The 24,414-nt window shown below is 41.0% G+C and overlaps 3 protein-coding genes across 5 annotated transcripts; 1 reads left to right on the top strand and 2 right to left on the bottom strand.

Annotated features, from left to right (window-relative positions):
* The first annotated feature begins 4,823 nt into the window (after nt 1-4,823).
* LOC123728773 (ladderlectin-like) lies at nt 4,824-7,864 on the top strand. Its single transcript, XM_045701681.1, has 6 exons — nt 4,824-4,876; nt 5,991-6,058; nt 6,177-6,277; nt 6,649-6,831; nt 7,235-7,343; nt 7,482-7,864. Exons 2-6 carry the CDS (start codon nt 6,001-6,003, stop codon nt 7,571-7,573), a joined length of 543 nt encoding a protein of 180 aa, XP_045557637.1. The 5' UTR covers nt 4,824-4,876; nt 5,991-6,000; the 3' UTR covers nt 7,574-7,864.
* A 3,067-nt stretch (nt 7,865-10,931) lies between these two features.
* Nucleotides 10,932-15,598, bottom strand: LOC106595554 (equistatin-like). 3 transcript variants are annotated; one of them, XM_045701705.1, is made up of 5 exons: nt 15,510-15,598; nt 12,870-12,933; nt 12,072-12,194; nt 11,885-11,980; nt 10,932-11,165 (listed from the first exon to the last, which is right to left on the bottom strand). In XM_045701705.1, exons 2-4 carry the CDS (start codon nt 12,919-12,921, stop codon nt 11,901-11,903), a joined length of 255 nt encoding a protein of 84 aa, XP_045557661.1. In that variant the 5' UTR covers nt 12,922-12,933; nt 15,510-15,598; the 3' UTR covers nt 10,932-11,165; nt 11,885-11,900. The 3 variants fall into 3 exon arrangements, with proteins under 3 accessions (XP_045557661.1, XP_045557659.1, XP_045557660.1); XM_045701703.1 differs by lacking the exon at nt 10,932-11,165 and adding an exon at nt 11,690-11,757; XM_045701704.1 differs by lacking the exons at nt 10,932-11,165; nt 15,510-15,598 and adding exons at nt 11,690-11,757; nt 14,234-14,293.
* Nucleotides 15,599-20,783: 5,185 nt separating this feature from the next.
* Nucleotides 20,784-22,775, bottom strand: LOC123723721 (saxiphilin-like). The gene is made up of 5 exons (XM_045701695.1): nt 22,678-22,775; nt 22,050-22,114; nt 21,286-21,417; nt 20,996-21,083; nt 20,784-20,920 (listed from the first exon to the last, which is right to left on the bottom strand). The coding sequence occupies exons 2-5, from the start codon at nt 22,099-22,101 to the stop codon at nt 20,908-20,910; spliced, it is 285 nt and encodes a 94-aa protein (XP_045557651.1). The 5' UTR covers nt 22,102-22,114; nt 22,678-22,775; the 3' UTR covers nt 20,784-20,907.
* Between the last annotated feature and the right edge of the window lie 1,639 nt (nt 22,776-24,414).

Below are 24,414 nucleotides of genomic sequence, written 5' to 3'. Positions count from 1 at the left end.
AGACTCTATTAAATAATGACACAATCTGACCTTCTGCACTCTTCCAAGGAATTCACTGGGTGTGTCTCTCTCTCTGTTGTCTGTGAGTTATGGTCTACCTCTTCCACCTCTCCTTTTAAAGGACCTGTCACAGGTGTGACTAGTTGCCTCATTAACCCAACGAGAGATCCCGATGTACACCATTAGCCAGTGGTATAAAGTACTTAAGTAAAAATACTTTAAAGTACTAATAATTCGTTTTTTTGGGGGTATCTTTACTGTACTATTTATGTTTTTGACAACTTTCACATCACTACATTCCTAAAGAAAATAATGTACTTTTTACTCCGTACATTTTCCCTGACACCCAAAAGTACTCGTTATATTTTGAATGATTAGCAGAACAGAAAAATGGTCCAATTCACACACTTATCAAGAGAACATCCCTGGTCATCCATACTGCCAAACTCCCTAAACACAAATGCTTTCTTTGTAAATGATGTCTGAGTGTTGGAGTGTGCCACTGGCTATCCGTAATTAAATTAAAAACAGCAAGAAAATGGTGCCGTCTGGTTTGCTTAGTATAAGGAATTTGAAATGATTTATACTTTTATTTTTGATACTTCAGTATATTTAAAACCTAATACTTTTAGACCTTTTCTCAAGTAATATTTTACGGGGTGACTTTCACTTTTACTTGAGTCATTTTCAATGAAGGAGTCTTCATAGGCAGTGAAGAGAGTTGTAGAGGAAGATGGGTCCAGTTTCGAGGGATCCAGAGATGCTCCCTGTGAGTATGCCGTTGCCAATAGAGAGTGATAGGAATAACATGTGTTTCAGTAAGGTTGGTTTCTTAGCATTCATAGCCATGGTTATCAACTGTACCACAGAAATGGAACATAAATCACCGAAAATGTATGTTGTGGTGGCAGCTGCAGAGAACTCCTTGGGTTATGAGATTTTACAGCAGAACAGTTACAAGGTGTGATGAACGATAGTGTCCCGTTCTCCCAGGCTGCCGGCCTGCTGTAGGATAAGATAGGGCCAAGTAGTGGAATAGTGGTGAGGTTTTAATGGGTCTAGGATCAGAAAGGGTAATGTAGTGGAATAGTGGTGAGGTTTTAATGGATCTAGGATCAGATAGAGCCAAGTAGTGGAGTTGTCGTGAGGTTTTAATGGGTCTAGGATCAGAAAGGTTCATGTAGTGGAATAGTGTGATCCAAAATCACATTTGTGATGCGTACTTGCTTTCAAAATGGCTGTGTTGTTTTTCTTGTGAAGTTTATGTCCTAACATAATCTAATTTTATGCTTTCGCCGTAAAGACTTTTTGAAATCGGACAATGTGGTTAGATTAACGAGAAGTTTACCTTTAAAATGGTGTAAAATAGGTTATTGTTTGAGAAAATGAAATTATGAGATTATTGCTGTTTTGTATTTCACTGGCTGTTGAATAGTGTGTTCTCCAGAGAAGTTAACTGCCTTGTTCAGGGGGAGAACAACAGATTTGTACCTTGTCAGCTCGGGGATTCGATCTTGCAACCTTTCAGTTACTAGTCCAACGCTCTAACCACTAGGCTACCCTGCCTCCTCACATGTTTTGATAAGGTTTGTGTCACAACTAAAGTGGCCAAATAACTTCTTAAAAATTAAGCACATTAATCCCCTTTACAATGTGTAGAGCCCAACTGGAATACATTTGCCGCAACTGAGTTTCTCATTTGGGGAAAATAATTTTCACCAAAAAAATGCAGCTTGATAATAAAAGAAAAATGAAATGCTGAAAAGTCTTGAGTCAATAAGTATTCAACCTCTTTGTTACGGCAAACCTAAACAAGTTCAGGAGTAAAGATTTTCTTATCAAGTCACATTATAAGTTGCATGGACTCACTCTGAGTTCAATAATAATGTTTGACATGATGTTTGAATGACTACCTCATCTCTGTACCCCAGACATATAATTATCTGTAAGATCCCTCAGTGGAGCAATGCATTTCAAACACTGATTCAACCTCAAAGACCAGGGAGTTTTCCAATGCCTTGCAACGAAGGGCACCTATTGATAGGTGGGTAAAAATTTAAAAAGCAGGACATTGCAACATGTGGTCAATTATCCATTTAATTGTGGATTTTGATGTGTGCTTGGGGTTATTGTCTTGCTAGAATATCCACTTGCGGTCAACGTCAGCATCCTGGCAGAGAGAACTCGTTTTTTTGGGCTATAATGTCCTGGTACTTGGTAAAGTTTATGATGCCATTGAGCTTAAAAAGGGCCACAGAACCAGTGGAAGCAAAATAGCTTCATAAACGTTAAAGATGCAGAACCATATTTTACTGTAGGTATGAGGTACTTCACTGCACGTGCTTCTGTTTTTCCACACCGAAACCACCGCTGATGTTCATAACTAAAGAGCTCTATTTTCATGTCATCTGACCATAGCACTGCCTGGAGTTTGATAAATGGCACTTGGATTGGAACCGGTGCTATTTCCTCCTTAAAGGGATAGTGCAATATTTTGGCAATTAAAACCTTTTTCTTCTTTCCCAGTCAGATTTTGTCTCTGCATGCAATTTGAAGGACTTTGAAGGTAGTTTTTCCAGTGATCACTAACTAGCGTCAGCGCAATGACTAGAAGTCTTTGGGATCTGCTCTCATAGCTAGCAATTGTGCTGAAGCTACAGTAGTTAATGAAAAAACGTCCTTCAAACTAAAGAAAGAGGGCTAAATAGACCAAAATCTCACAATATCCCTTTAATAACACCTTGACCGGTCATCTTTCCTCCTCTCTTCTTCTCACCTAACCTCTCCTCTCTCATATACCTCTCTTCCCTCCTCCTCTCCTCCCCTAACCTCTCCACTCTCATATACCTCTCTCCCCTACTCCTCTCCTCCCCTCTCCCATACCTCTCTCCCCTCCTCCTCTCCTAACAACACAAACCCTGGTCCTACTTTCACTCTCCCTCCTCCAGACCTTCAGCTTTAAACATTTTGTCGACATTTAGAAAGTTTGCATAGAAAAAAGATGTGACAATTGCCTGCTACAGTGAGATTCTGTTGAACTGTCTTGTGTCGATAAAAACAACTGGACGTAATAACTTCACCCCCACCCGCAAAAAGAAACATACCTAGAGTGTGGAATAAACAAGCGGTCTGTGCCAACGTACCGCCATGGTCTGTGCGAATGTATCATCATGGTCCGTGCCATGGTGGAACTTGCATTGTATGTCTGAAATAATTGTATGGTGAAACTTGCATCGAGCCTACCAGAAAAGCAAGGTGAAGCAATTCAGGCATTCTTGAAAGTCACAATAATCCTTGTCCTGAAATTTTTTTTTTTTTATATTTGATAATAAAAAAATGCATGCAGTGGGCATAATAAAAGTCAAAATAAAACACTTTGCTTTTATAATTAAAGGATTGAATATTTATAGTTACGTGATAACATCCCGTACCCCAACAAACAACGATTAATCAGACTCATTTTCCACAACAATTTGAACCCCTTTTTGTTCCATTCTTGGACTCTACTGTTGTCCACTCATCTTTCTCGCTAACTGTACTCAACATACTTTCAACTTCAAATGACACTTTTGCTTCCGCCATCTCCACCAAACTCCTCACATAACTCGAGAGGGAGGGGTCTGACTCGATCTGTCCATAAAAAGGAGAGGAGGTAGAGGTAGAACTCAATTTCAGCCAAAGGGAGAGTGTGGTGTCTAATTTCTGCATTACCAAATGAGGGGAGGTACAAACACACCAGTCTCAGTTAAACTACATATTTAATAATTAAGATACTTTTGCAAAAGTACTTTCACCTTCAATAATGCACTCTCTCGAATGAACCAGGAAGGTCCCAACACAATGGCTACTGAGATATTTTATACCCAAGAACCACCTCTTCAACGTACATTGACGAACCACAAATCTTAGGAACAGTTCACAAAGTTTAAGTTTTGTATGAAAATACATCTATAAAACACAGCAGACAGCAACTGCTATCTCAACAGTGTTTATTATATAGACGAGTGTCTGGTCTTCCTAGAACTGTCCCTCCCTGGTACGGTATAGTACAAAACCATTAGCTCATGTCGTCTGGAATGCTTTCTAGGCATTCTTATCAAAATATACCATAAATCTCCTCTGTCAGTGCTATCTCATAGAGGCCCATCCTCAGTAAAACACCTCTTGTTCCCACTCCTGGACAAGCTCACTGAGGGGAGTGACTTGCGCCCAGACAATGTGGAGACAAATAATTGGTTCCCCATTAATCACGCCATCCCTTCACATGGTTTAAGAATAGGTAAAGACACATTCACATATGAAGACAATGTTTCATTCTGTCCTCCTCTCTTGCTGATATTCTGCATAGCAACAGAGACATGTAAAAAACAAGTCTGACCTCTCCCCTCTCTGGGCCCCAAGTGACTGAGCCCCAGCTAAGGGAAATGTGCAACAGTATCTCACATAAGCATATTATACTAATGAAACATCTTAATTATCTGTTACCCAACTAATTCTGATTCATCCACCACAAGAGTTAGAACTCAACTCACAGGCAGGATTTCAGAAGGTGAGATTTCAACGTCTGTTCATCTAATACTGTATGTGACAGTATCCCAAATAGCCCTCAATTGCCTATGAAGTGCACTACTTTTGACCAGAGCCCGTAGTGAATATGTGGCCCTGCATTTGTTTTGAAGGATAATGCTAATTCCACAAACTCCCAATTACCCTCTGGACACGCCCCTCTCCTGCTAACTCACCACACCTGAACTCTCTCTGCAAATCACCAATTCCTATTCCATTCCTTTGGTATAAAAGCAGCTTGTTCTACCTGGGTTTGTTCAGTAGTTGTGGTGTCCCAGTTCCTTTATTGGTCTGTTGTTGTTTGGCTAAAGTAAGTTCCTGCTATTGAAAAATGTATAGGGTTTTAATTTCCTGCGTTGTGGCATAATGTCCTGTTCGTCCTAGCCCAGTATTAGACCTTTAATTTAACTGTAAGGGACTTGTTACAGCTTGTGAGATGAGACATGGTCCAATGATGGTACCTGCTAGCAGAATGAGTCTTACATCTATAATCCTGTAGACTGTTCTGCTCGGTTGCCTTTTGCACTGCGTCTCAGTGAACAACAAACTGAAATGCTGTTTTTACTTTCACCCCCCCCATCAAAACCTTAAATGGATTTCATGTTGTGCTCAGCTGTCTAGCTAATCCACCTCACCATATGGGCACCATGCAGGGCCATATTGGAAATAGAAGAAACATGGATGTGCAAAGCCAGAACGCAACATAGGCAGCCAAATTTGGATGGGTAGTGTATAAATTTGATTTAGTTATTGATCAGTGCTGTAAATGGTGACTTATCAGAACCATGTAATGTATTATGGATGGCTCTTCAGAGGTGGGACCCATGCTGCTAGCAGGTACCTCATAGAACCATGTCTAGCAAGCTGTTGCTATGGAATGACCTTATACCTTGATTCATTAATTGGTATAATATTGGGCTGTGGTGTAGCTTACTGGTCAGTCGTATGGTAATGTGGAGTATTCGATCCAGCACCACATGTTATCACAGCCTTTCCTGATGGCCATTTCACCTTACCTACTGGTGTTATAAGCCACTAAGCCTTATCTGCCAGCCTTTAATATTATGCTTTTATTTTTTGTTGGATAATAAAAGAACCAGAATTGAATATGGTTCAATAGCCAAAGCTGCAGGGCATTTCTACATTTGGAATCTAGGCCTCTATTACTCCTGTATGAGTGGAGAGAAATACCTGCCCAGATATTCTCCTCAGCCCTGCTTAGGGAATAGGATGGCATTTAGAAAAGCAGACATATTCCTGTTCTAATCTACTGCATGTGGATGATACCTGGTATTCCTTAGATTAAATTAATGAAGGGCTGTGACTAGTACTGGAATGCATCTAACAAGTGGAATTCTGGGGTACTCTCCTACACACTGAAGTACTCTGAATTGGTTTGGATGGCTTCACTCTGTTTCTCTCAGGAGATTCTCCATGACCATGTTGACTAGTCTTCTGCTTCTTAGTGCTGCCTTTGCTCTGGCAGATGCAAGTAAGAGTCCACTTTTCTTGACTCATTCTGTATTTTCTTGTAGCAGAGATGACTGACTGATCTACAAATAATAGATCTGTCTCCAATAGCCTTTAAAGCCACATGTAACTTCTCACAGCTTCATTGCTAGAGGAAGACTTGTGTCCTTCCGGTTGGACCAAATATGGACCACGCTGCTTCATGTTTGTCAAGACTACAAGGAGCTGGCCTGAAGCAGAGGTATCACGCTTTCCATCTACTGTGAATCTAAAGGGGAAGTTGACTTGAAGTCAACTTTTTTTACATTACCTTAAAGGTGATAACTTAAACCGGCAACACATGGTTCATGTAAAATACTGAACTTCCCCTTAAGATTGTCTAATTGGCATTTTCTATAAGCTTTGAATATTTAATATTGAGTTGTGCCTCCTCTATATTGGAAACCACAGGGCATAGCTTAAGACGGAGGTAAACAAATAGCTTTAAGAGCATATTTTAAAAAGGGAATTCGTTGACGGTCAATATTTGGTTGAATCCAGAAGATAAACTGTCACACAGGCTGGCAGACTGAGTAATACATTGTCTTTGTACCTGTCTACTGCTTCCTCTAGCGGCACTGCGTGTCCCTTGGTGATAAACTGGTGTCTGTACCCAACGTTGTGAAGTACCTTGGCGCAAACCTGGCATCTGTACACAGCTTCGCTGAGGAGCAATTTCTACAGATGATGGTCTTGGTCAACACTGGTGGTTTCCCTCTTACCTGGATTGGTGGATTTGATGCAGTTCAGTCTAAGGTGGGACAAGGAAGCCTGCATTACTATATAGAGCAGTTCCTTTATGGGATTGTTTTCATGGGACTCTGTTCTGTCATGTTGTTTCTAGCTTCAACAGTTGTAGACTAGTTATGGTCATTCAATCACATTTATTTATGAAGCCCTTCTTACATCAGTTGATATATCAAAGTGCTGTAAAGAAACCCAGCTTAAAACCCCAAACAGCAAGCAATGCAGGTGTAGAAGCACATTTGTTGCTCATTGGAATGATTGCAAATGTGAGGAGGTGGTGCCTACATTTTTCTTTACAAGCAACAGTTCCAGTCTGAGGGTTTTGATGGTAGCTTAAACTGGTTTGGTATTTCCGGTGATAGAAATACAATACTTTGGTTTTATTCTGAAACCTCACCTTTTTTCCCATCAGGACAGGCTATGGCTCTGGAGCGACGGTTCTAACTTTGATCACCGGAACTTGGCAAAAGGACGGCCCGATGCTGGTGCCAGAGAGACATGTATTCATATGAATTTTGGAGGTACGGTAAGCCCAGTATCATTCACTGATCCAGTCATCAAATTATACCATATTCTAGTTAATTTAACTATTTAATCTCACGTAGACTGTCCTACTGTTGAGTCTGTAAAGCTGAAATATTTCTGTGTTTTGTCTTCAGGTCAACAGCGCTGGAACAATGCTTTATGTGGAAGGAGCTTGCCCTCGGTGTGCTCCCTGAGACTCCTGCCGCTTCGCCAGACTATACATTAAAAGCAGCAATGCTATTCCGTAGTGTCTGCACCCTCAATACTTCATGGTAAAGTCAAATACTTTGAAACTTCATTTAGCAGCAACAGTTACTACACAATTGTTTGCAGCCAATAAAATGTGTACACTATTTGTCTCATGAGTTATTGAACATGAATGATACGTTGTAGTTAGTACTTTTTCTTACTGGTCCCTTGTGGGACTCAAACCCACAACCCCAATGTTGCAAGTGCCATGCTTGACTGTGCCACCGGACATATTTACATTTAAGTCATTTAGCAGACATATAACTGTCATTGTGCCTAATTTTATGTAAATGTAGACCTTGAAATGACGCAGTATGTTTAGGATACTGAAGGTTCAAAAGACATGTTTAACCTGTCATGATGTGCTTTTGATTATAAATACTTCTTAAGTTGTGTGTTAAAGAACTGAGAAGGTCATTAAGCGTCAAGCCTGTGTTATGCCTGTCCTTTGTCACCACTCTAAAAAGAGGTGGTTTTATTCACCTAAGCAAGTCCACTTTGTTGTTTACCATGACAAACTACTCCGGACGGCTCTGGGCAAACTGTGCGCCGTCCTATAGGACTCCAAATCATGGCTGAATGTGCTACAGCCTGGCGCTGAACCAGGTACTGTAATGACTCCTCTTGCATTGATATGCAGTGCCTTTGACTGCTGTGCTGCGCAGGTTCCTGCAGTATCCTTTAGTGTTTCTTCAAATTGTATCTAGGGGGAACCCCTATGTTCAAAGAACCCCTTTTTAAGTATCCTTGAAGAGAAAATAAAATCATGAGGTGAAATGACAGCAGCCCTTCAAGTCCAGTGTTTAATATCTGGGGTGTTGCTGCACTGCAAAACAGGATTTCGGTTATATTCATTAGCGGTGTAGGGAGGTTGAACACTGAACATTTTTATTATACAGATTAACAACAAGCTCACGACAATCATACCTTGGTTTTTCTGGTGACAGATCATTTGCTAATAGTTTTCATACCTTGTCCATAATGTAGAGGCCTACATGGTATTCATTGAGTTACAGGATGGTAAATGTGATCTGCATAACATGCCTCGTCTATAGCTGCAGACAAGGGAGCAGTTCAGTCTTCTGCACGCAATACAGCTAACATTACCTTGCCTCTTATCCGTTGTATTGGGTCCATTTTCTGTTTGACACATTTGAAAATAGATGGTATCATATAAGGGACAAACCTCAACTTGATCTTTCCATTTTTCAGTTAACCTCTATGGGCTAGGTGGGACGTTAGCGTCCCACTCTATTCAACAGCCAGTGGAATCGCGTGGTGCGAAATAGAAAAACCTCAAATGCTATAACTTGAATTTCTCAAACATATGACTATTTTACACCATGTGAAAGAAGACTCGTTAATCCAACCACATTGTCCAATTTCAAAAAGGCTTTACAGCGAAAGCAAAAAAGATTGTCAGGATAGTACCCTGCCAAAAATAATCACACAGCCATTTTCAAAGCAAGCAAGCAAAAACCCAAACCACAGCTAAATGCAGCACTAACCTTTGATCGTCATCAGATGACACTCCTAGGACATTGTTATACAATACATGCATGTTTTGTTCAATCAAGTTCATATTTATATCAAAAACCAGCTTTTTACATTAGCATGTGACGTTCAGAACTAGCATACCCCCCCGCAAACTTCCGGGGAATTTACTAACAATTTACTAAATTACTCACGATAAACATTCACAAAAAGCATAACAATTATTTTAAGAATTATAGATACAGAACTCCGCTATGCACTCGATATGTCCGATTTTAAAATAGCTTTTCAGATGAAGCACATTTTGCAATATTCTGAGTAGATAGCCCGGCATCACAGGGCTAGCTATTTAGACACCCACCAAGTTTAGCCTTCAGCAAAATCACATTTACTATTAGAAAAGTTTGATTACCTTTCCTGTTCTTCGTCAGAATGCACTCCCAGGACTTCTACCTCAATAACAAATGTAGGTTTGGTCCAAAATAATCCATAGTTATGTTCCAACAGCGTCATTTTGTTCGTGCGTTCTAGACATTATCCCAATGGTAAATAACGGTCGTGCGCACGGCGCATTTCGTGACAAAAGATTTCTAAATATTTCATTACCGTACTTCGAAGCATGTCAACCGCTGTTTAAAATCAATTTTTATGCCATTTTTCTCGTAAAAAAGCGATAATATTCCGACCGGGAATCTGCAATTAGGTAAACAGCCGAAGGAAAATATATCACTGGGTCGAATCGGGCACGCGCCTAATTCCATTGTCCTCTGATGGGCCACTTGGCAAAGGCGATAATGTATTTCAGCCTGAGGCTGCCTCGTCATCGTTCAGGTTTTTCCCGGGCTCTGAGAGCCTATTGGAGCCGAAGGAAATGTCACGTTACAGCTAAGATCCTGACTCTTCAATAAACAGAAGCAAGAACAACAACACCTTGTCAGACAGGCCACTTCCTGCATGAAACCTTCTCAGGTTTTTGCCTGCCAAATGAGTTCTGTTATACTCACAGACACCATTCAAACAGTTTTAGAAACTTTAGGGTGTTTTCTATCCAAAGCCAATAATTATATTCATATTCTAGTTACTGGGCAGGAGTAGTAACCAGATTAAATCGGGTACGTTTTTTTATCCGGATGTGAAAATACTGCCCACTAGCCCAAAGAAGTTAATTCCAGTGAAGAACAATCTTACCGGTGCTGCATACAATGACATTGTAGACGATTCTGTGCTTCCAACTTGTGGAATAGGTTTGGGGAAGGCCTTTTCCTGTTTCAGCATGACAATCCCCCCGTGCATGTTTATCGAGATTGGTGTGGAAGAACTCGACTGGCCTGCACAGAGCCCTGACCTCAACCCCATTCAATACTTTTGGGATGAATTGTAACTCCAACTGTGAGCCAGGCCTAATCACCTAAAATCAGTGCCCGACCTCTAATGCGCGTGGCAGAATTGAAGCACGTCCCCCACAGCAATGTTCCAACATCTAGTGCAAAGCCTTCCTAGAAGAGTGGAGGCTGTTATAACAAAAGGAGACCAACTCCATGATTTTGGAATGAGATGTTTGACGAGCAGGTGTCCACAAACTTCTGGTCATGTGGTGTGTGTTTTAGTTATAAAATTGCGTAGTTAGCAAATTATAGGCTGAACATTTCCTTACCCCTCTCAAGTTATTATTTCCCCTTCACCTAGGGCAATGATGTGGATCACCCATACTTTCATGCTAGCTAATACTGTACTAACCATGTTCATTTTCTGGCAAGTTTCCGCCAAGTACCCTAACCATGAATAGATTATAGTCTGGCCCTAAAAGATCAGAAGGAAGCAAATGTAAAAAAACAAGGAGATAAGAATCATCATTCATCAAGTCATCCTACAATTGCAAATACAACATTCACTCATGTAAAGACCAAGAACATATACTTCATTTTACAGGATAGAATGCATGAAGCAAACAATGGAATTATTTAGTGAAATGTGAAGATGTAGATTCAGTAAAGGGGTCTTTCATCCCTCAGTGGCCTGGAACAATTCTTCAGCCTCAGAGTAGCATGGTTCTGATTGTGGACTCTGCTGAACTCCTGTATATATTGGAATGACATGTTGATGTCTATAGAGAATGAAAGCTGCCATATAAAGACAAATCCACAAAGGAAATACTGACAGATTTGATTCCACAGTCCAAGTCCTCCAATCAGAGTTAGGATGCTAATATTTGTAAACTCTTTCAGTTGTGTTGTGGGTGTCACTGAGTAAGCTGATGCCCCATATCATGGACCCAAGAGCCATAGGCATTAAAAAGGCCTTGCCTGTGTACATGACTAACCTCACAACCCCCTTAACGGCTGTCCAACTTTTGTCAGAGTGATTAGAGGGACAGTAGAGTGCTGAGTACCAGGCAGTTAGCAAGTGTGGTAGGCTACTAATGACCATCACCAGCATCAGAGCTTGGAGAAGCCTAACTACTACATGGTCACGTGGAATTTGACTGTCTTCATGTCCTGTAACCGCCGGTGTGGTGGTAATACAGTCCTACTCCTTCCTCTATTTCCCAGAAATGGACTGGTTCAGATAAATTGTTCAGCATATCACACCAACAATAAAGTAAGTAAATCAACAGTTTAATCTCTGGATTCCATCATGCATTTATTTGTATGGAATGTGAATCAGTTCCTGTAGAACAGTAAAGACAACTGTCAGTCTTCTACATCTTTAGTTCCAACACCTTTCATCTACAATTAGACACATGAAGAACCAGCTGCAAAGAAGTAACATTTAGTGAATGATTATATACACACACCTTGGTGGAACAGTTGCTAGCAGTTGCTAGCAGTGCCTGGTGGGGTCTCTGTACCCTGGATCTTCTGTCCGTAGCTGGTCACACACCAACAGTAACCTACCAGAAATAGACATGTTGCATATACAATATATACACATTGAATTATCACATTCAAGTGAATTTCGTGTGCATGTGCGTCACTGTTAACCTGTAGAGCCCGAACATTGCTCAGGGGTGTATTGTCCATTGTCGTCACACGTGGGGACGTAGGCTCCAGGTGGGCCATGTTTAGCGGCATCTCTAGCATCCTCACAGGGTCGTATCATAGCATCTGGACACAGGTAACATACATTGTAATGTGGACATCACATTACAGGAAAATGTACGGACAGAATATACATTTCTGGAATCTCGGGTTGCGTCCCATATGGGCCCTGGTCAGAAGAAGTTCATACGGAATAGGGTTCCGTTTCAGATGCAACCTAAATATTGAAGTTCTGCTACTTGTTTAAAAGCCCTGTGCAGTCAATTCTGTTTCTGTGTTCCATATAACAGCTGATGATACTAAGACTGGAAATTGTATCAGTGTTATTTCCTGATAGTTGCTAAACAAACCTATCGTAAATCCAGTTGAATGATCAAACCATTCATATCAGTATACCTCAGTCCAGCATCTAGACGCCAATATACATCTCTGGAAGTAGAGGAGTGGCAGGTAGCCTAGCAGTTAGAGAGTTGGGCCAGTAGGTCAAGTCAGTGAGCTGACAAGTTCATATATCCGTCTATGTTCCCTTCAGCAAGGCACAACCTTCATTTCTCCAGTGTCAAGGTTGATAATGGCTGACCCCTCATAGGGTGTCCCATGGAGAACCGGTTATGAATATTAACGCATTTCCAATTCACACCTGCGTATTAATACCTACATGTGTGTGAAGTAGGACAGAGCAACACCAACTAATGTTTATATTAAAATGTGGTGAGTAGGTGTGAGCTACGTCACTCTTACCTCCCAGAGCAAAAGCTGTGCTGACAAGCACAATGATGGTCAATATCGCCATGGTGATAGTCTCCTGAGAGAGAGACCAAGAGCGAGATTAGTTGAGCATTTTAAATCTGGAATGGCTGTGGGTACTAGAGGAGAGGTTAAGGAAACCCACTGTTACTGTCAAAACTTAATCAACTGCCAAAGCAGAATTTTCTAAACCCAGTACTGAGGACCCCAAGAACCAAGTACGGGCAACACGGTGCTACTAGTCTTCTGCCAAAACACATGTATCATTTCTTCAACCACACAATAGATTAGCCTGGCACACAGGAATATGCATCCTTCCCAAATGGCTCCTCACTCCTTATGTAGTGAACTACCTTTGATGAGGGCCTACAATGCACTACATAGGGAATGGGAAGCATTATAGATATTGTCAGAGACTACCCATTTACTGCAAAGGTACAGATAAGTCTATGCTCTTAAATTCAGGGGGCCGCTCCACAAAATGGCACAACTATATAGTGCACTACTTTTGACAAGGGCCACATAACATTAAGGTAGAATTTGAGATGCAGATCGTCTATTAAATAACGATGCACTCTCACAAGGGATTCACTGGGTGTCTCTGAGTTACGGTCTACTTCTTCCAACAGGACCTGTCACAGGTGTGACTAGTTGCCTCATTAACCCAATGAGCGGTCCCGTTGTCGGGCCGTTAGTTAGTGGTGTAAAGAACTTATTTAAAAATACTTTAAAGTAGTACTTAAGTCATTTTTTGGGTGTCTCTTTACTATTTATATTTTTGACAACTTTCACTTTACATTATTTTCAATGAGGTACCTGCTAGCAGCATGGGTCCCACCTCTGAAGAGCCATCCATAATGCACTAGATGGTTCTAGTAAGTCACCATTTACAGCACTGATCAATAACTAAATCTAGTTTATACACTACCCATCCAAATATGGCTGCCAATGTTTTGTTCTGGCTTTGCACATCCATGTTTCCTCTACTTCCGTTCTGGCCCAGCACGGTGCCCATATGGTGAGGTGGATTGGCTAGATAACTGAGTACAACATGGAATCCATTTTTGATTTGAAAGTAAAAATAGCATTTCATCGTTTCTAGTTCACTGAGACGCAGTGCAAATGGCAACCAATCAGAACAGTCTACAGGATTATAGATGTAAGACACATTCTGCTAGCAGGTAACATCATTGTATCTTGTCTCATCTCACAAGCTGTAACAATTTCCTTACACTTAAATTAAAGGTTTAATACTGGACTAGCAACACCATAACAATACACAAGTTAGGATGAACAGGATATTATGCCACAATGCAGGAAATGAAAATCATAGAGCCGTTTCAATAGCAGGAACTTACTTTAGCCAACCAACAGGCCCAATAAAGGAACGGGGACACCACAAACTCTGAGCAACCCCAGACAAAACAAGCTGCTTATATACCAAAGGAATGGAAGAGGAATTGGTGATTAGCAGAGTGAGTTCAGGTGTGGTGAGTTAGCAGGAGAGGGGCGTGTCCAGAGGGTAATTGGGAGTTTGTGGAATTAGCATTATCCTTCAAAACAAGTGCAGGGCCACATATTCACTATGGGCTCTGGTCAAAAGTAGTGCACTTCATAGGCAATTGAGGGCTATTCGAGATACGGTCACATACAGTATTAGATGAACAGATGTTGAAATCTCACTTTCTGAAATCCTGCCTGTGAGTTGAGTTCTAAGTCTCCCTCCTCTCCTTTTTAAGGACCCATCCAGTCAGACCCCTCCCTCTCAATTTTTGTGCGGAGGATGGTGGAGATGGCGGTAACAAAAGTGTCGTTTGAAGTTGAAAGCAGATTGAGTACAGTTAGCGAGAATTGAGTCTGATTAGTCGTTGTTTGTTGGGGTACGTGATGTCATCACATAACTATAAAGATTCAACCCTTTAATTATAAAAGCAAAGTGTTTTATTTTAACTTTTATTATGCCCACTGCATGCAATATTTTTTTATATCCAAACAAACACGTATACAAAACACAGGGCTGAAACCTGAGTACCTCGAATAAATACACGGGACGAGACTCGTAATCATCTATGCACAAAGCTAACACAACAAGGCACAGGTACTCACACGACCAACTACCAATGGACATTGGAACAATAAATCAATTGAGAACAAAGGGCAAACTTATACAATTACTAATCAGGGGAGAATATGGGGACCAGGTGTGAGTAATGACAGTTCAGTTCCTAGAGGCCGGTGACGTAGAACTCCGAAACTGGTGCACAGAAAGAGCAACAGTACCGGAGGGATCCGTGACAGAGAGGTTAAGGAAACCCTGTGTTAGCTGCAAAAATGATGCAACTGCTAAGGCAGCATTTTCTCAACTCGGTCCTGGTCATCCCAGGTATCATCTCTTCAACCACAGACAATAGATTCTCCTAGCACACAGGAACATGGATGCTTCCCAAATGGCTTCTTATCCCCCATGTAGTGCACTACTTTGGACCAGGACCCACAGTGAACTAAATAGAGAATAGCTCAGGGCCACAAAGGTAATATGGACCCTAGTCTAAAGTAGCTCACTACATAGGGAATAGGAGGTCAGTTGGGACACAGACAGGGACAGTATTAGATGAAAAGATGTAAAAATCTCACCTTCTGAAGTCTTCAGTTGTAGCTTCACTTCTTCAGAGATCTTCAAAGGTCTTCACTGGGTCTCTCTCTGTCCTGCCTGTGAGTTGAGTTCTACCTCTCCCTCCTCTCCTTTTTAAGGACCCGTCCAGTCAGACTCCTCCCTCTTTTTTTCTCAATCTCTCTCTCATCCTTCAAACCTCTGCATACTTTCTGTCCAGCCCAACACCTGCTGGACCTGTCCAACATCTACCGGTTTGACAGGGTTGGGGTCAATTCAAAGTGAAGGTATTCAACTTTTGTAACACATTCATGTGTTGCATATTGGGTCACAATATGGTTATGAAGATACTTAATTCTACCTAATTGAAGCTGAGGAAGATGTAGTCTGAAGTGCATTATAATGTCTTGGAAACACAATGACATTTCAGAATGAGATAAATAATGAGCAGGAAAACCTTTTGTCATCGTTGTGATGTCACCAGATAGACTTTAGATGCAACTTTAACTATAAGCTCTGGAATGTTACATTCATTTTAATTAACTGCCAACCCTGCTGTCTGTCTTATTGACCTTTTGCCCCAGAATGTTGGGCATCTGATCGTAGAGCTCCAATGAATAGCACTGTCGTCAAGTGTCAACACCTTGGACAAGCTCATGTTTAAAACACATGAAATCCATTGAGATGATTACAAAAAGGTAGAGTTCTCATTGAAAAACAAATTGTTTAAAATGGCTAAATATTTCAACAGTGCACCAGGGATACTTGCTACTGTGATTCCTGAAATGCAGAGTCTGTTGGGTATTTTTTCAAATACGAAATTATTATTTTGTTTGCTGGCTCAGCTGGTTAGCGAGCTCTGTCTCATTGACAACCCAATGTTGCTGATGGCCAGCTATCTATCCTGTTAAAATAACTTGTTTTGTTAGCTAGGTAATGTTAGCTAGGTCATGTTAGCTAGGTAAGTTAGCCATGTTATGAACACAAGTCTCATCTGCTGTCGACATAAGGATTCCATTTGAGAGCACTAGCTAGTTAGCTCCAAAAGTGGTTGGTAACATTTTGGCTGCATGCTGACAGTGCATTCAGAGCCATTAATTTATATAAATCGACTTGTATTTTTTTCCAGAGTTTCCTGCTCTTTGCATTAAGAAGATATTAATTTCCAACATCTTTCAGACCCTTGAAAAAAAAATAAAAATAAAAAAAAGATGACCGGCACAGCCTGCCCCACCACTCCCAATGATTCTCAACTAGCGGTGGCTAATGTTAGCAGACGTTTGTAGTACGTTTTTACATAATCGTAGTGCAAAAGTATTGTGCAAGAAATACCACAATCTCAGTGTGATTTAATTTCAAACAGTCTGCAAGATGAGAGGTGATAGATCAATGTCTTAAGGCTAAAGTATTGGAAGAGAGATAGGACCAACAGCATTCCTTTGTGAGGAGGAGAGAAGGTGGGAGAGGGTGAATAGCTAGCGTGCCTTTCCTTTGTGAGGGTCAAGCCTCTCTTTCACCAAACCTTGTCATCAAGGTGACTTTCTGTATTTCTGGAAGAACACGACAATGGATGAGTTATGTCCCAAATAGAACCCTGTTCCCTACATAGTGGACTAGTTGTGACCCTATAGGCCCTGGTCAAAAGAAGTGTACTATGTAGGGTATATCTTGCAATAGGATTCTTGTGTAAGATGGTTCTTATTGTACCCCTGTGGCAAAATATGTTGTCTTAAAATTTTTATTTAAAAGAGTCCTACTCCTTCCTTCATTTCCCAGAAATGGATGGGTTCAGATAAATTGTTCAGCATATCAAACCGACAATAAAGATGTCACGTCCTGACCAGTAAAGGGGTTATTTGTTATTGTAGTTTGGTCAGGACGTGGCAGAGGGTATTTGTTTAGAGTGTTTAGGGGTTTATTAGATTATGTGTTTATGTAGAGGGTATTTGTTTAGAGTGTTTCGGGGTTTGGTGGTTTATGTGTCTAAGTAGAGAGGGTATTGGTTTAGAGTGTTTCGGTGTTGTCGGGTTGTGTGTAGGTTAGATCTAGGTGATATAGTTCTATGTGCAGTTTTGATTTGACCTTCAATTAGAGGCAGCTGTTCCTCATTGCCTCTGATTGAAGGTCCTATGTATAGGGGTAATTTAGAATGGGGTATTGTGGGTAGTTGTGGTTGCATAGCTTTGTGTTTAGCCTGCAATCCTGTTTGTCCATACAGTTTCTTGTTTTGTAAAGTGTTTGTGGTTTTTTGTAATAAAACGTAAAAATGAGCACTCAACCCGCTGGTCCACTATCTACGACGGTCGTGATAAAATGGACAGTTTAATCGCTGGATTTCTTCATTTATTTTAATGGAATGTGAATCAGTTCCTGTAGTACAGTAAAGACAACTGTCAGTCTTTTCAACATCTTCTTTCCAACGGTTTTCATCTACGCTCACATCTACAATTACAGACAGAAACTGCATTCAGAATCTGCTGTAATGATTTAACATTTAGTGAATGTGTGTGTGTACTTAGGTGAAACAGTTGATCTTGGTGGAGTATTAGTACCCTGGATCTTCTGTCCAGTAGCGGTCACACACCAACAGTAACCTACCAGAAATGGACATGTTAAAAACATGTTACTTATAAACTCAGCAAAAAAAAGAAACGTCCTCTCACTGTCAAATGCGTTTATTTTCAGCAAACTCAACATGTGTAAATATTTGTATGAACATAAGATTCAACAACAGAGACATAAACGGAACAAGTTCCACAGACATGTGACTAGCAGAAATGGAATAATGTGTCCCTGAACAAAGGGGGGGGGGGGGGGGGTCAAAATCAAAAGAAACAGTCAGTATCTGGTGTGGCCACCAGCTGCATTAAGAAATGCAGTGCATCTCCTCATGTACTGCACCAGATTTGCTCGTTCTTGCTGTGAGATGTTACCCCTCTCTTCCACCAAAGCACTTGCAAGATTCCGGACATTTCTGGGGGGAACGGCCCTAGCCCTCACCCTCCGATCCAACAGGTCCCAGACGTGCTCAATAGGATTGAGACCCGGCTCTTCGCTGGCCATGGCAGAATACTGACATGTGATTGTATCCCAAATAGCCCTCTATTCCCTATGAAATTCACTACTTTTGACCAGAGCCCATAGTGAATATGTTGCCCTGGACAAATGTAGTGCACTTGTTTTAAAGGCTAATGCTAATTCCACAAACTACCAATTACCCTCTGGACACGCCCCTCTCCTGCTAACTCACCACACCTGAACTCACTCTGCTAATCACCAATTCCTCTTCCGTTCTTCTGGTATAAAAGCAGCTTGTTCTACCTGGGTTTGTTCTGCATTTGTGCTGTCCCAGTTCCTTTACTGGTATTGTTGTTGGTTGGCTAAAGTACGTTCCTGCTATTGAAACATTTAAAGGGTTTTAATTTCCTGCATAGTGGCATAATATCCTGTTCATCCTGGCTTGTGTAGCATTATGGTGTTGCTAGCCCAGTATTAGACCTTAAATTTAACCTCTATGGGCTAGGTGGGACGCTTGCGTCCCACCTACTCAACAGCCAGTGGAATCCCGTGGCGCGTTATTCAAATACCTTAGAAATGCTATTACTTCAATTACTCAAACATATGACTATTTTACAGCATTTTAAAGACAAGACTCTCGTTAATCTAACCACACTGTCCGATTTCAAAAAGGCTTTACAACGAAAGCAAAACATTAGATTATGTCAGCAGAGTACCCAGCCAGAAATAATCAGACACCCATTTTTCAAGCTAGCATATAATGTCACATAAACCCAAACCACAGCTAAATGCAGCAATAACCTTTGATGATCTTCATCAGATGACAATCTTTCGGACATTATTATACAATACATGCATGTTTTGTTCAATCAAGTTCATATTTATATCAAAAACCAGCTTTTTACATTAGCATGTGACTAGCATTCCCACCGAACACTTCTGGTGAATTTACTAAATTACTCACGATAAACGTTCACAAAAAACATAAATTATTTTAAGAATTATAGATACAGAACTCCTTTATGCACTCGCTATGTCCGATTTTAAAATAGCTTTTTGGTGAAAGCACATTTTGCAATATTCTAAGTAGATAGCCCAGCCATCACAGGCTAGCTATTTCGACACCAACCAAGTTTAGCCCTCACCAAACTCCGATTTACTATTAGAAAGTTTGATTACCTTTGGTGTTCTTCGTCAGAATGCACTCCCAGGACTTCTACTTCAATAACAAATGTTGGTTTGGTCCCAAATAATCCATAGTTATATCCAAATAGCGGCGTTTTGTTCGTGCGTTCAAGACACTATCCGAAGGGTAAATAAGGGTCACGCGCCCAACGCGTTTCGTGACAAAAAAATTCTAAATATTTTATTACCATACTTCGAAGCATGTCAAACGCTGTTTAAAATCAATTTATGCCATTTTTCTCATAAAAAAGTGATAATATTCCGACCGGGAATCTGCGTTTAGGTAAACAGACGAAAGAAAATAAAGCATTCGGTCGACTCGGGCACGCGCCTAAGCCCATAGTACTCTGATCGGCCACTTGCCAAAAGCGATAATGTGTTTCAGCCAGAGGCTGCCTCGATATCGTTCAGCTTTTTCCCAGGCTCTGAGAGCCTATGGGAGCCGTAGGAAGTGTCACGTTAGAGCAAAGATGCTCAGTCTTCAATAAAAGAGCCAAGATGAAACACAACTTCTCAGACACACCACTTCCTGCATGGAATCTTCTCAGGTTTTGGCCTGCCATTTGAGTTCTGTTATACTCAGACACCATTCAAACAGTTTTAGAAATTTTAGGGTGTTTTCTATCCAAAGCCAATAATTATACGCATATTCTAGTTACTGGGCAGGAGTAGTAACCAGATTAAATTGGGTACGTTTTTTATCCAGCCGTGAAAATACAGCCCCCTAGCCCTAACAGGTTAAGTGTATACACGTTGTGTAATTTGTTAGATATTACTGCGCTGTCGGAGCTAGAAGCACAAGCATTTTGCTACACCCACAACATCTGCATGTGACCAATAGTTGATCTGCAATTACATTGATGTCAGTGATTAGAGGGCAATAAAGTGCTAAGTATAGTAGGCTACTAATGACCATCAGCAGCATCATAGCTTGGAAAAGCCTAATTACCATGACCAAGTGGTCACATGGAATTGACTGCCTTCATGACCACAGGTGTGGTGGTAAGACGGTCACCATAGCCTTATTCCTTCCATTTCCCAGAAATGGTCTGGTTCAGCATATAACACCAACAATAAAGGAAGTGAAGCAACAATTTTAGCTCTGGATTTATTCATATAGAATGTGAATCAACGCCCATAGTACTGTAAAGACAAGCATCAAAGTAATTCCAATGTTTTTGCAAAGTCTTCTCAACGTCTTGGTTCCAATGCCTCTCATCAGCGAGCTCCACTATAATTAAACAAAAAACAAATATTAACACTCAGAACAAGCTGCAAAGAATGAACATTTAGTGAATGAGTGTACCTGCATGCACATTTGACAGAAGCAGTGCCTGGTGGAGTCTCAGTACCCGGGATCTTTTGTCCAGTTCTGGTAACACACCAAGAGGAACCTACCAGAAGTAGACATGTTAAAAAGCTGTTGCATAAGTCTTATTTTGTTAGTCCCCATGAGGTCAACTGCTATTTCCAAGGGGGTTAAGGTTAGAATTACAGTACGGTTTTTGTGTTAAGGGTAGGGGAAATAGGATTTTAAATGGGACTGAATTGTGTGTCCCCACAAGGTTAGCTGTACAAGACTGGGTGAGCATTAACCTGTAGATCCCCAGTGTTGCTCAGGGGTGTATTCTCCCTGGCAGTCACACGTGGGGACGTAGACTCCAGGCGGGCCATTTATCACAGCATCTCTAGCACGCTCACAAGGGGTCTTGGGTCGTTTCATAGCATCTGGACACACAGGTAACATACATTGTAACGTAGACATAACATTCTGGAAGCTTGGGTTGCCTCCCGTGTGGGACCCTACTCAGAAGTAGTTTATACGGAATAGAGTTCCATTTCAGATGCAACCTAGGGACTTCCTGGCTAAAAATGGAAATTCTGCTACTTGTTTGAAGGGCCCACACAGTCAATTCAGTTTCTGTGTTTGTATCATATTGTATAACTGCTGATGAAAAAAAAAAAGACTGTAAAAGTGGGGGTAAATTCTATCAAGAAGTGACACTGATACTTGCTAGACAAGCCAGTCATACATACAGTTGAATGATTAAACCAATCATATCAGAACACCTCAGTCCAGCATCTAGACACCGATATACATCTCTGGAACTAGAGGAGTGGCAGGTAGCCTTGCCGTTAGAGCGTTGGGCCAGTAGTTCATATCAGTGTACTGACAAGTTGATATATCCATCCATGTTCCCTTCAGCAAGGCACAACCTTGATTATTCCAGTGTCAGAGGGTGTCCCATGGAGAACCGGTTATGAAAACATTTCCAAGTCACACCTGCATGTGTGAAATAGGGCAGAGCAACACCCACTAATGTTTATTAAAATGCAGGTGTGAGGTATGTAACTCCTACCTCCCAGAGCAAAAACCGTGCTGACAAGCAGAATGATGGTCAATGTCGCCATGATGATAGGTCTCCTGAGAGAGAGAGAGAGAGAGAGAGAGAGGATTAGTTGAGAATTTTAATCAGCTGTGATAGTACTGGAATATTCCAAGTCAGTGGAATGGCTGGTGGAACTAGAGGAGAGGTTAAGGAAACACTCTGTTAATTACAACACTTAAGCAACTGCTAAGGCAGCCTTTCCTAAATCCAGTCCTGAGGACCCCAAGAACCGTGTATTGGCAACACGGTGCTACTAGTCTCCTGCCAAAACTCAGGTATCATCTCTTCAACCGCATACAATAGATAAGCCTGGCACACAGGAATATGTATCCTTCACAGATGGCTCCTCATTTCTTATGTAGTGAACCATCTTTGACGAGGGCCCATAATGCACTACATAGTGATTGGGAAGCAGCCTAGATCTAGTCATAGACTACCCATTTACTGCAAAGGTAACTATTAGTCTATGCTCTTAAATGCAGGGGGGTCACTCCACAAAATGGCACCCTATATAGTGCACTACATTTGACCAGGGACACATAAGATTAAGGTGCCATTTGAGATGCAGAGACTCTATTAAATAATGACACAATCTGACCTTCTGCACTCTTCCAAGGAATTCACTGGGTGTGTCTCTCTCTCTCTGTTGTCTGTGAGTTATGGTCTACCTCTTCTACCTCTCATTTTAAAGGACCTGTCACAGGTGTGACTAGTTGCCTCATTAACCCAACGAGAGATCCCGATGTCGGGCCATTAGCCGGTGGTGTAAACAACTTAAGTAGAAATACTTTAAAGTAGTACTTAAGTCATTTTTTGGGGGTATCTTTACCTTACTATTTATATTTTTGACAACTTTCACTTAACTACATTCCTAAAGAAAATAATGTACTTTTTACTCCATACATTTTCCCTGACAGCCAAAAGTACTCGTTACATTTTGAATGATTAGCAGGACAGAAAAATGGTCCAATTCACGCACTTATCAATAGAATGTCCATGGTCATCCCTGCTGCCTCTGACCTGTCAGACTCACTAAACACAAATGCTTTGTTTGTAAATTGTGAATGAGTGTTGGAGTATGCCCCTGGCTTTCCGTAATTATATTTAAAAAAAAACAAGAAAATGGTGCGGTCTAGTTTGCTTAATGTAAGGAATTTGAAATGATTTATACTTTTGCATTGATACTTAAGTATAATTGATGAATTACATTTAATGTTGATACTTCAGTATATTTAAAACCGAATAATTTTAAACCTTTACTCAAGTAATATTTTACTGGGTGACTTTCGCTTTTACTTGAGTCATTTTCTTTGAAGGTATCTTCATAGGCAGTAAAGAGAGTAGTAGAGGAAGATGGCTCCAGTATCGAGGGATCCTGAGAGGCCCCCTGTGAGTATGCCATTGCCAATAGAGAGTGATAGGAATAACATGTGTTTCAGTAAGGTTGGTTTCTTAGCATTCATAGCCATGGTGATCAACTGTACCACAGAAATGGAACATAAATCACTGAAAATAGATGTTGTGGTTGTAGCTGCAGAGAACTCGTTGGGTTATGAGATTTTACAGCAGAAGTGTTACAAGGTTTGATGAACGATAGTGTCCCGTTCTCCCAGGCTGCCGGCCTGCTGTAGGATAAGATAGACCCAAGTAGTGGAATACTGGTGAGGTTATAATGGGTCTAGGACCAGATAGGGTCATGTAGTGGAATAGTGGTGAGGTTTTAATGGGTCTAGAATCAGATAGAGCCAAGTAGTGGAATAGTGGTGAGGTTTTAATGGGTCTAGAATCAGATAGGGCCAAGTAGTGGAATAGTGGTGAGGTTATAATGGGTCTAGTATCAGATAGGGTCATGTCGTGGAATAGTGGTGAGTTTACAGTGGGGGAAAAAAGTATTTGATCCCCTGCTGATTTTGTACGTTTGCCCACTTACAAAGAAATGACCAGTCTAGAATTTTAATGGTAGGTTTATTTGAACAGTGAGAGACAGAATAACAACAAAAAATCCAGAAAAACGCATGTCAAAAATGTTATAAAATTATTTGTATTTTAATGAGGGAAATAAGTATTTGACCCCTCTGCAAAACATGACTTAGTACTTGGTGGCAAAACCCTTGTTGGCAATCACAGAGGTCAGATGTTTCTTGTAGTTGGCCACCAGGTTTGCACACATCTCAGGATGGATTTTGTCCCACTCCTCTTTGCAGATCTTCTCCAAGTCATTAAGGTTTCGAGGCTGACGTTTGGCAACTCGAACCTTCAGCTCCCTCCACAGATTTTCTATGGGATTAAGGTCTGGAGACTGGCTAGGCCACTTCAGGACATTAATGTGCTTCTT

Source organism: Salmo salar, chromosome ssa18 (assembly GCF_905237065.1).
Source record: "Salmo salar chromosome ssa18, Ssal_v3.1, whole genome shotgun sequence".
In the NCBI taxonomy this organism is placed as follows: Eukaryota; Metazoa; Chordata; class Actinopteri; order Salmoniformes; family Salmonidae; genus Salmo; species Salmo salar.
The sequence above is the reverse complement of the archived record's forward strand: the minus strand, read 5'-3'. Positions and strand labels throughout refer to the sequence as shown.

Excerpts from the sequence above, each read along its gene's own strand:
- LOC123728773 (XM_045701681.1), top strand. The coding sequence starts at position 6,001 with ATGACCATGTTGACTAGTCTTCTGCTTCTTAGTGCTGCCTTTGCTCTG. Across the intron at positions 6,059-6,176 it reads CTTTGCTCTGGCAGATGCAA|CTTCATTGCTAGAGGAAGAC; the intron begins GTAAGAGTCCAC and ends AACTTCTCACAG. Across the intron at positions 6,278-6,648 it reads GGAGCTGGCCTGAAGCAGAG|CGGCACTGCGTGTCCCTTGG; the intron begins GTATCACGCTTT and ends TGCTTCCTCTAG.
- LOC106595554 (XM_045701705.1), bottom strand. The coding sequence starts at position 12,921 with ATGGCGATATTGACCATCATTGTGCTTGTCAGCACAGCTTTTGCTCTG. Across the intron at positions 12,195-12,869 it reads CACAGCTTTTGCTCTGGGAG|ATGCTATGATACGACCCTGT; the intron begins GTAAGAGTGACG and ends ACCTGTGTCCAG. Across the intron at positions 11,981-12,071 it reads GCAATGTTCGGGCTCTACAG|GTTACTGTTGGTGTGTGACC; the intron begins GTTAACAGTGAC and ends TATTTCTGGTAG.
- LOC123723721 (XM_045701695.1), bottom strand. The coding sequence starts at position 22,101 with ATGGCGACATTGACCATCATTCTGCTTGTCAGCACGGTTTTTGCTCTG. Across the intron at positions 21,418-22,049 it reads CACGGTTTTTGCTCTGGGAG|ATGCTATGAAACGACCCAAG; the intron begins GTAGGAGTTACA and ends CTGTGTGTCCAG. Across the intron at positions 21,084-21,285 it reads GCAACACTGGGGATCTACAG|GTTCCTCTTGGTGTGTTACC; the intron begins GTTAATGCTCAC and ends TACTTCTGGTAG.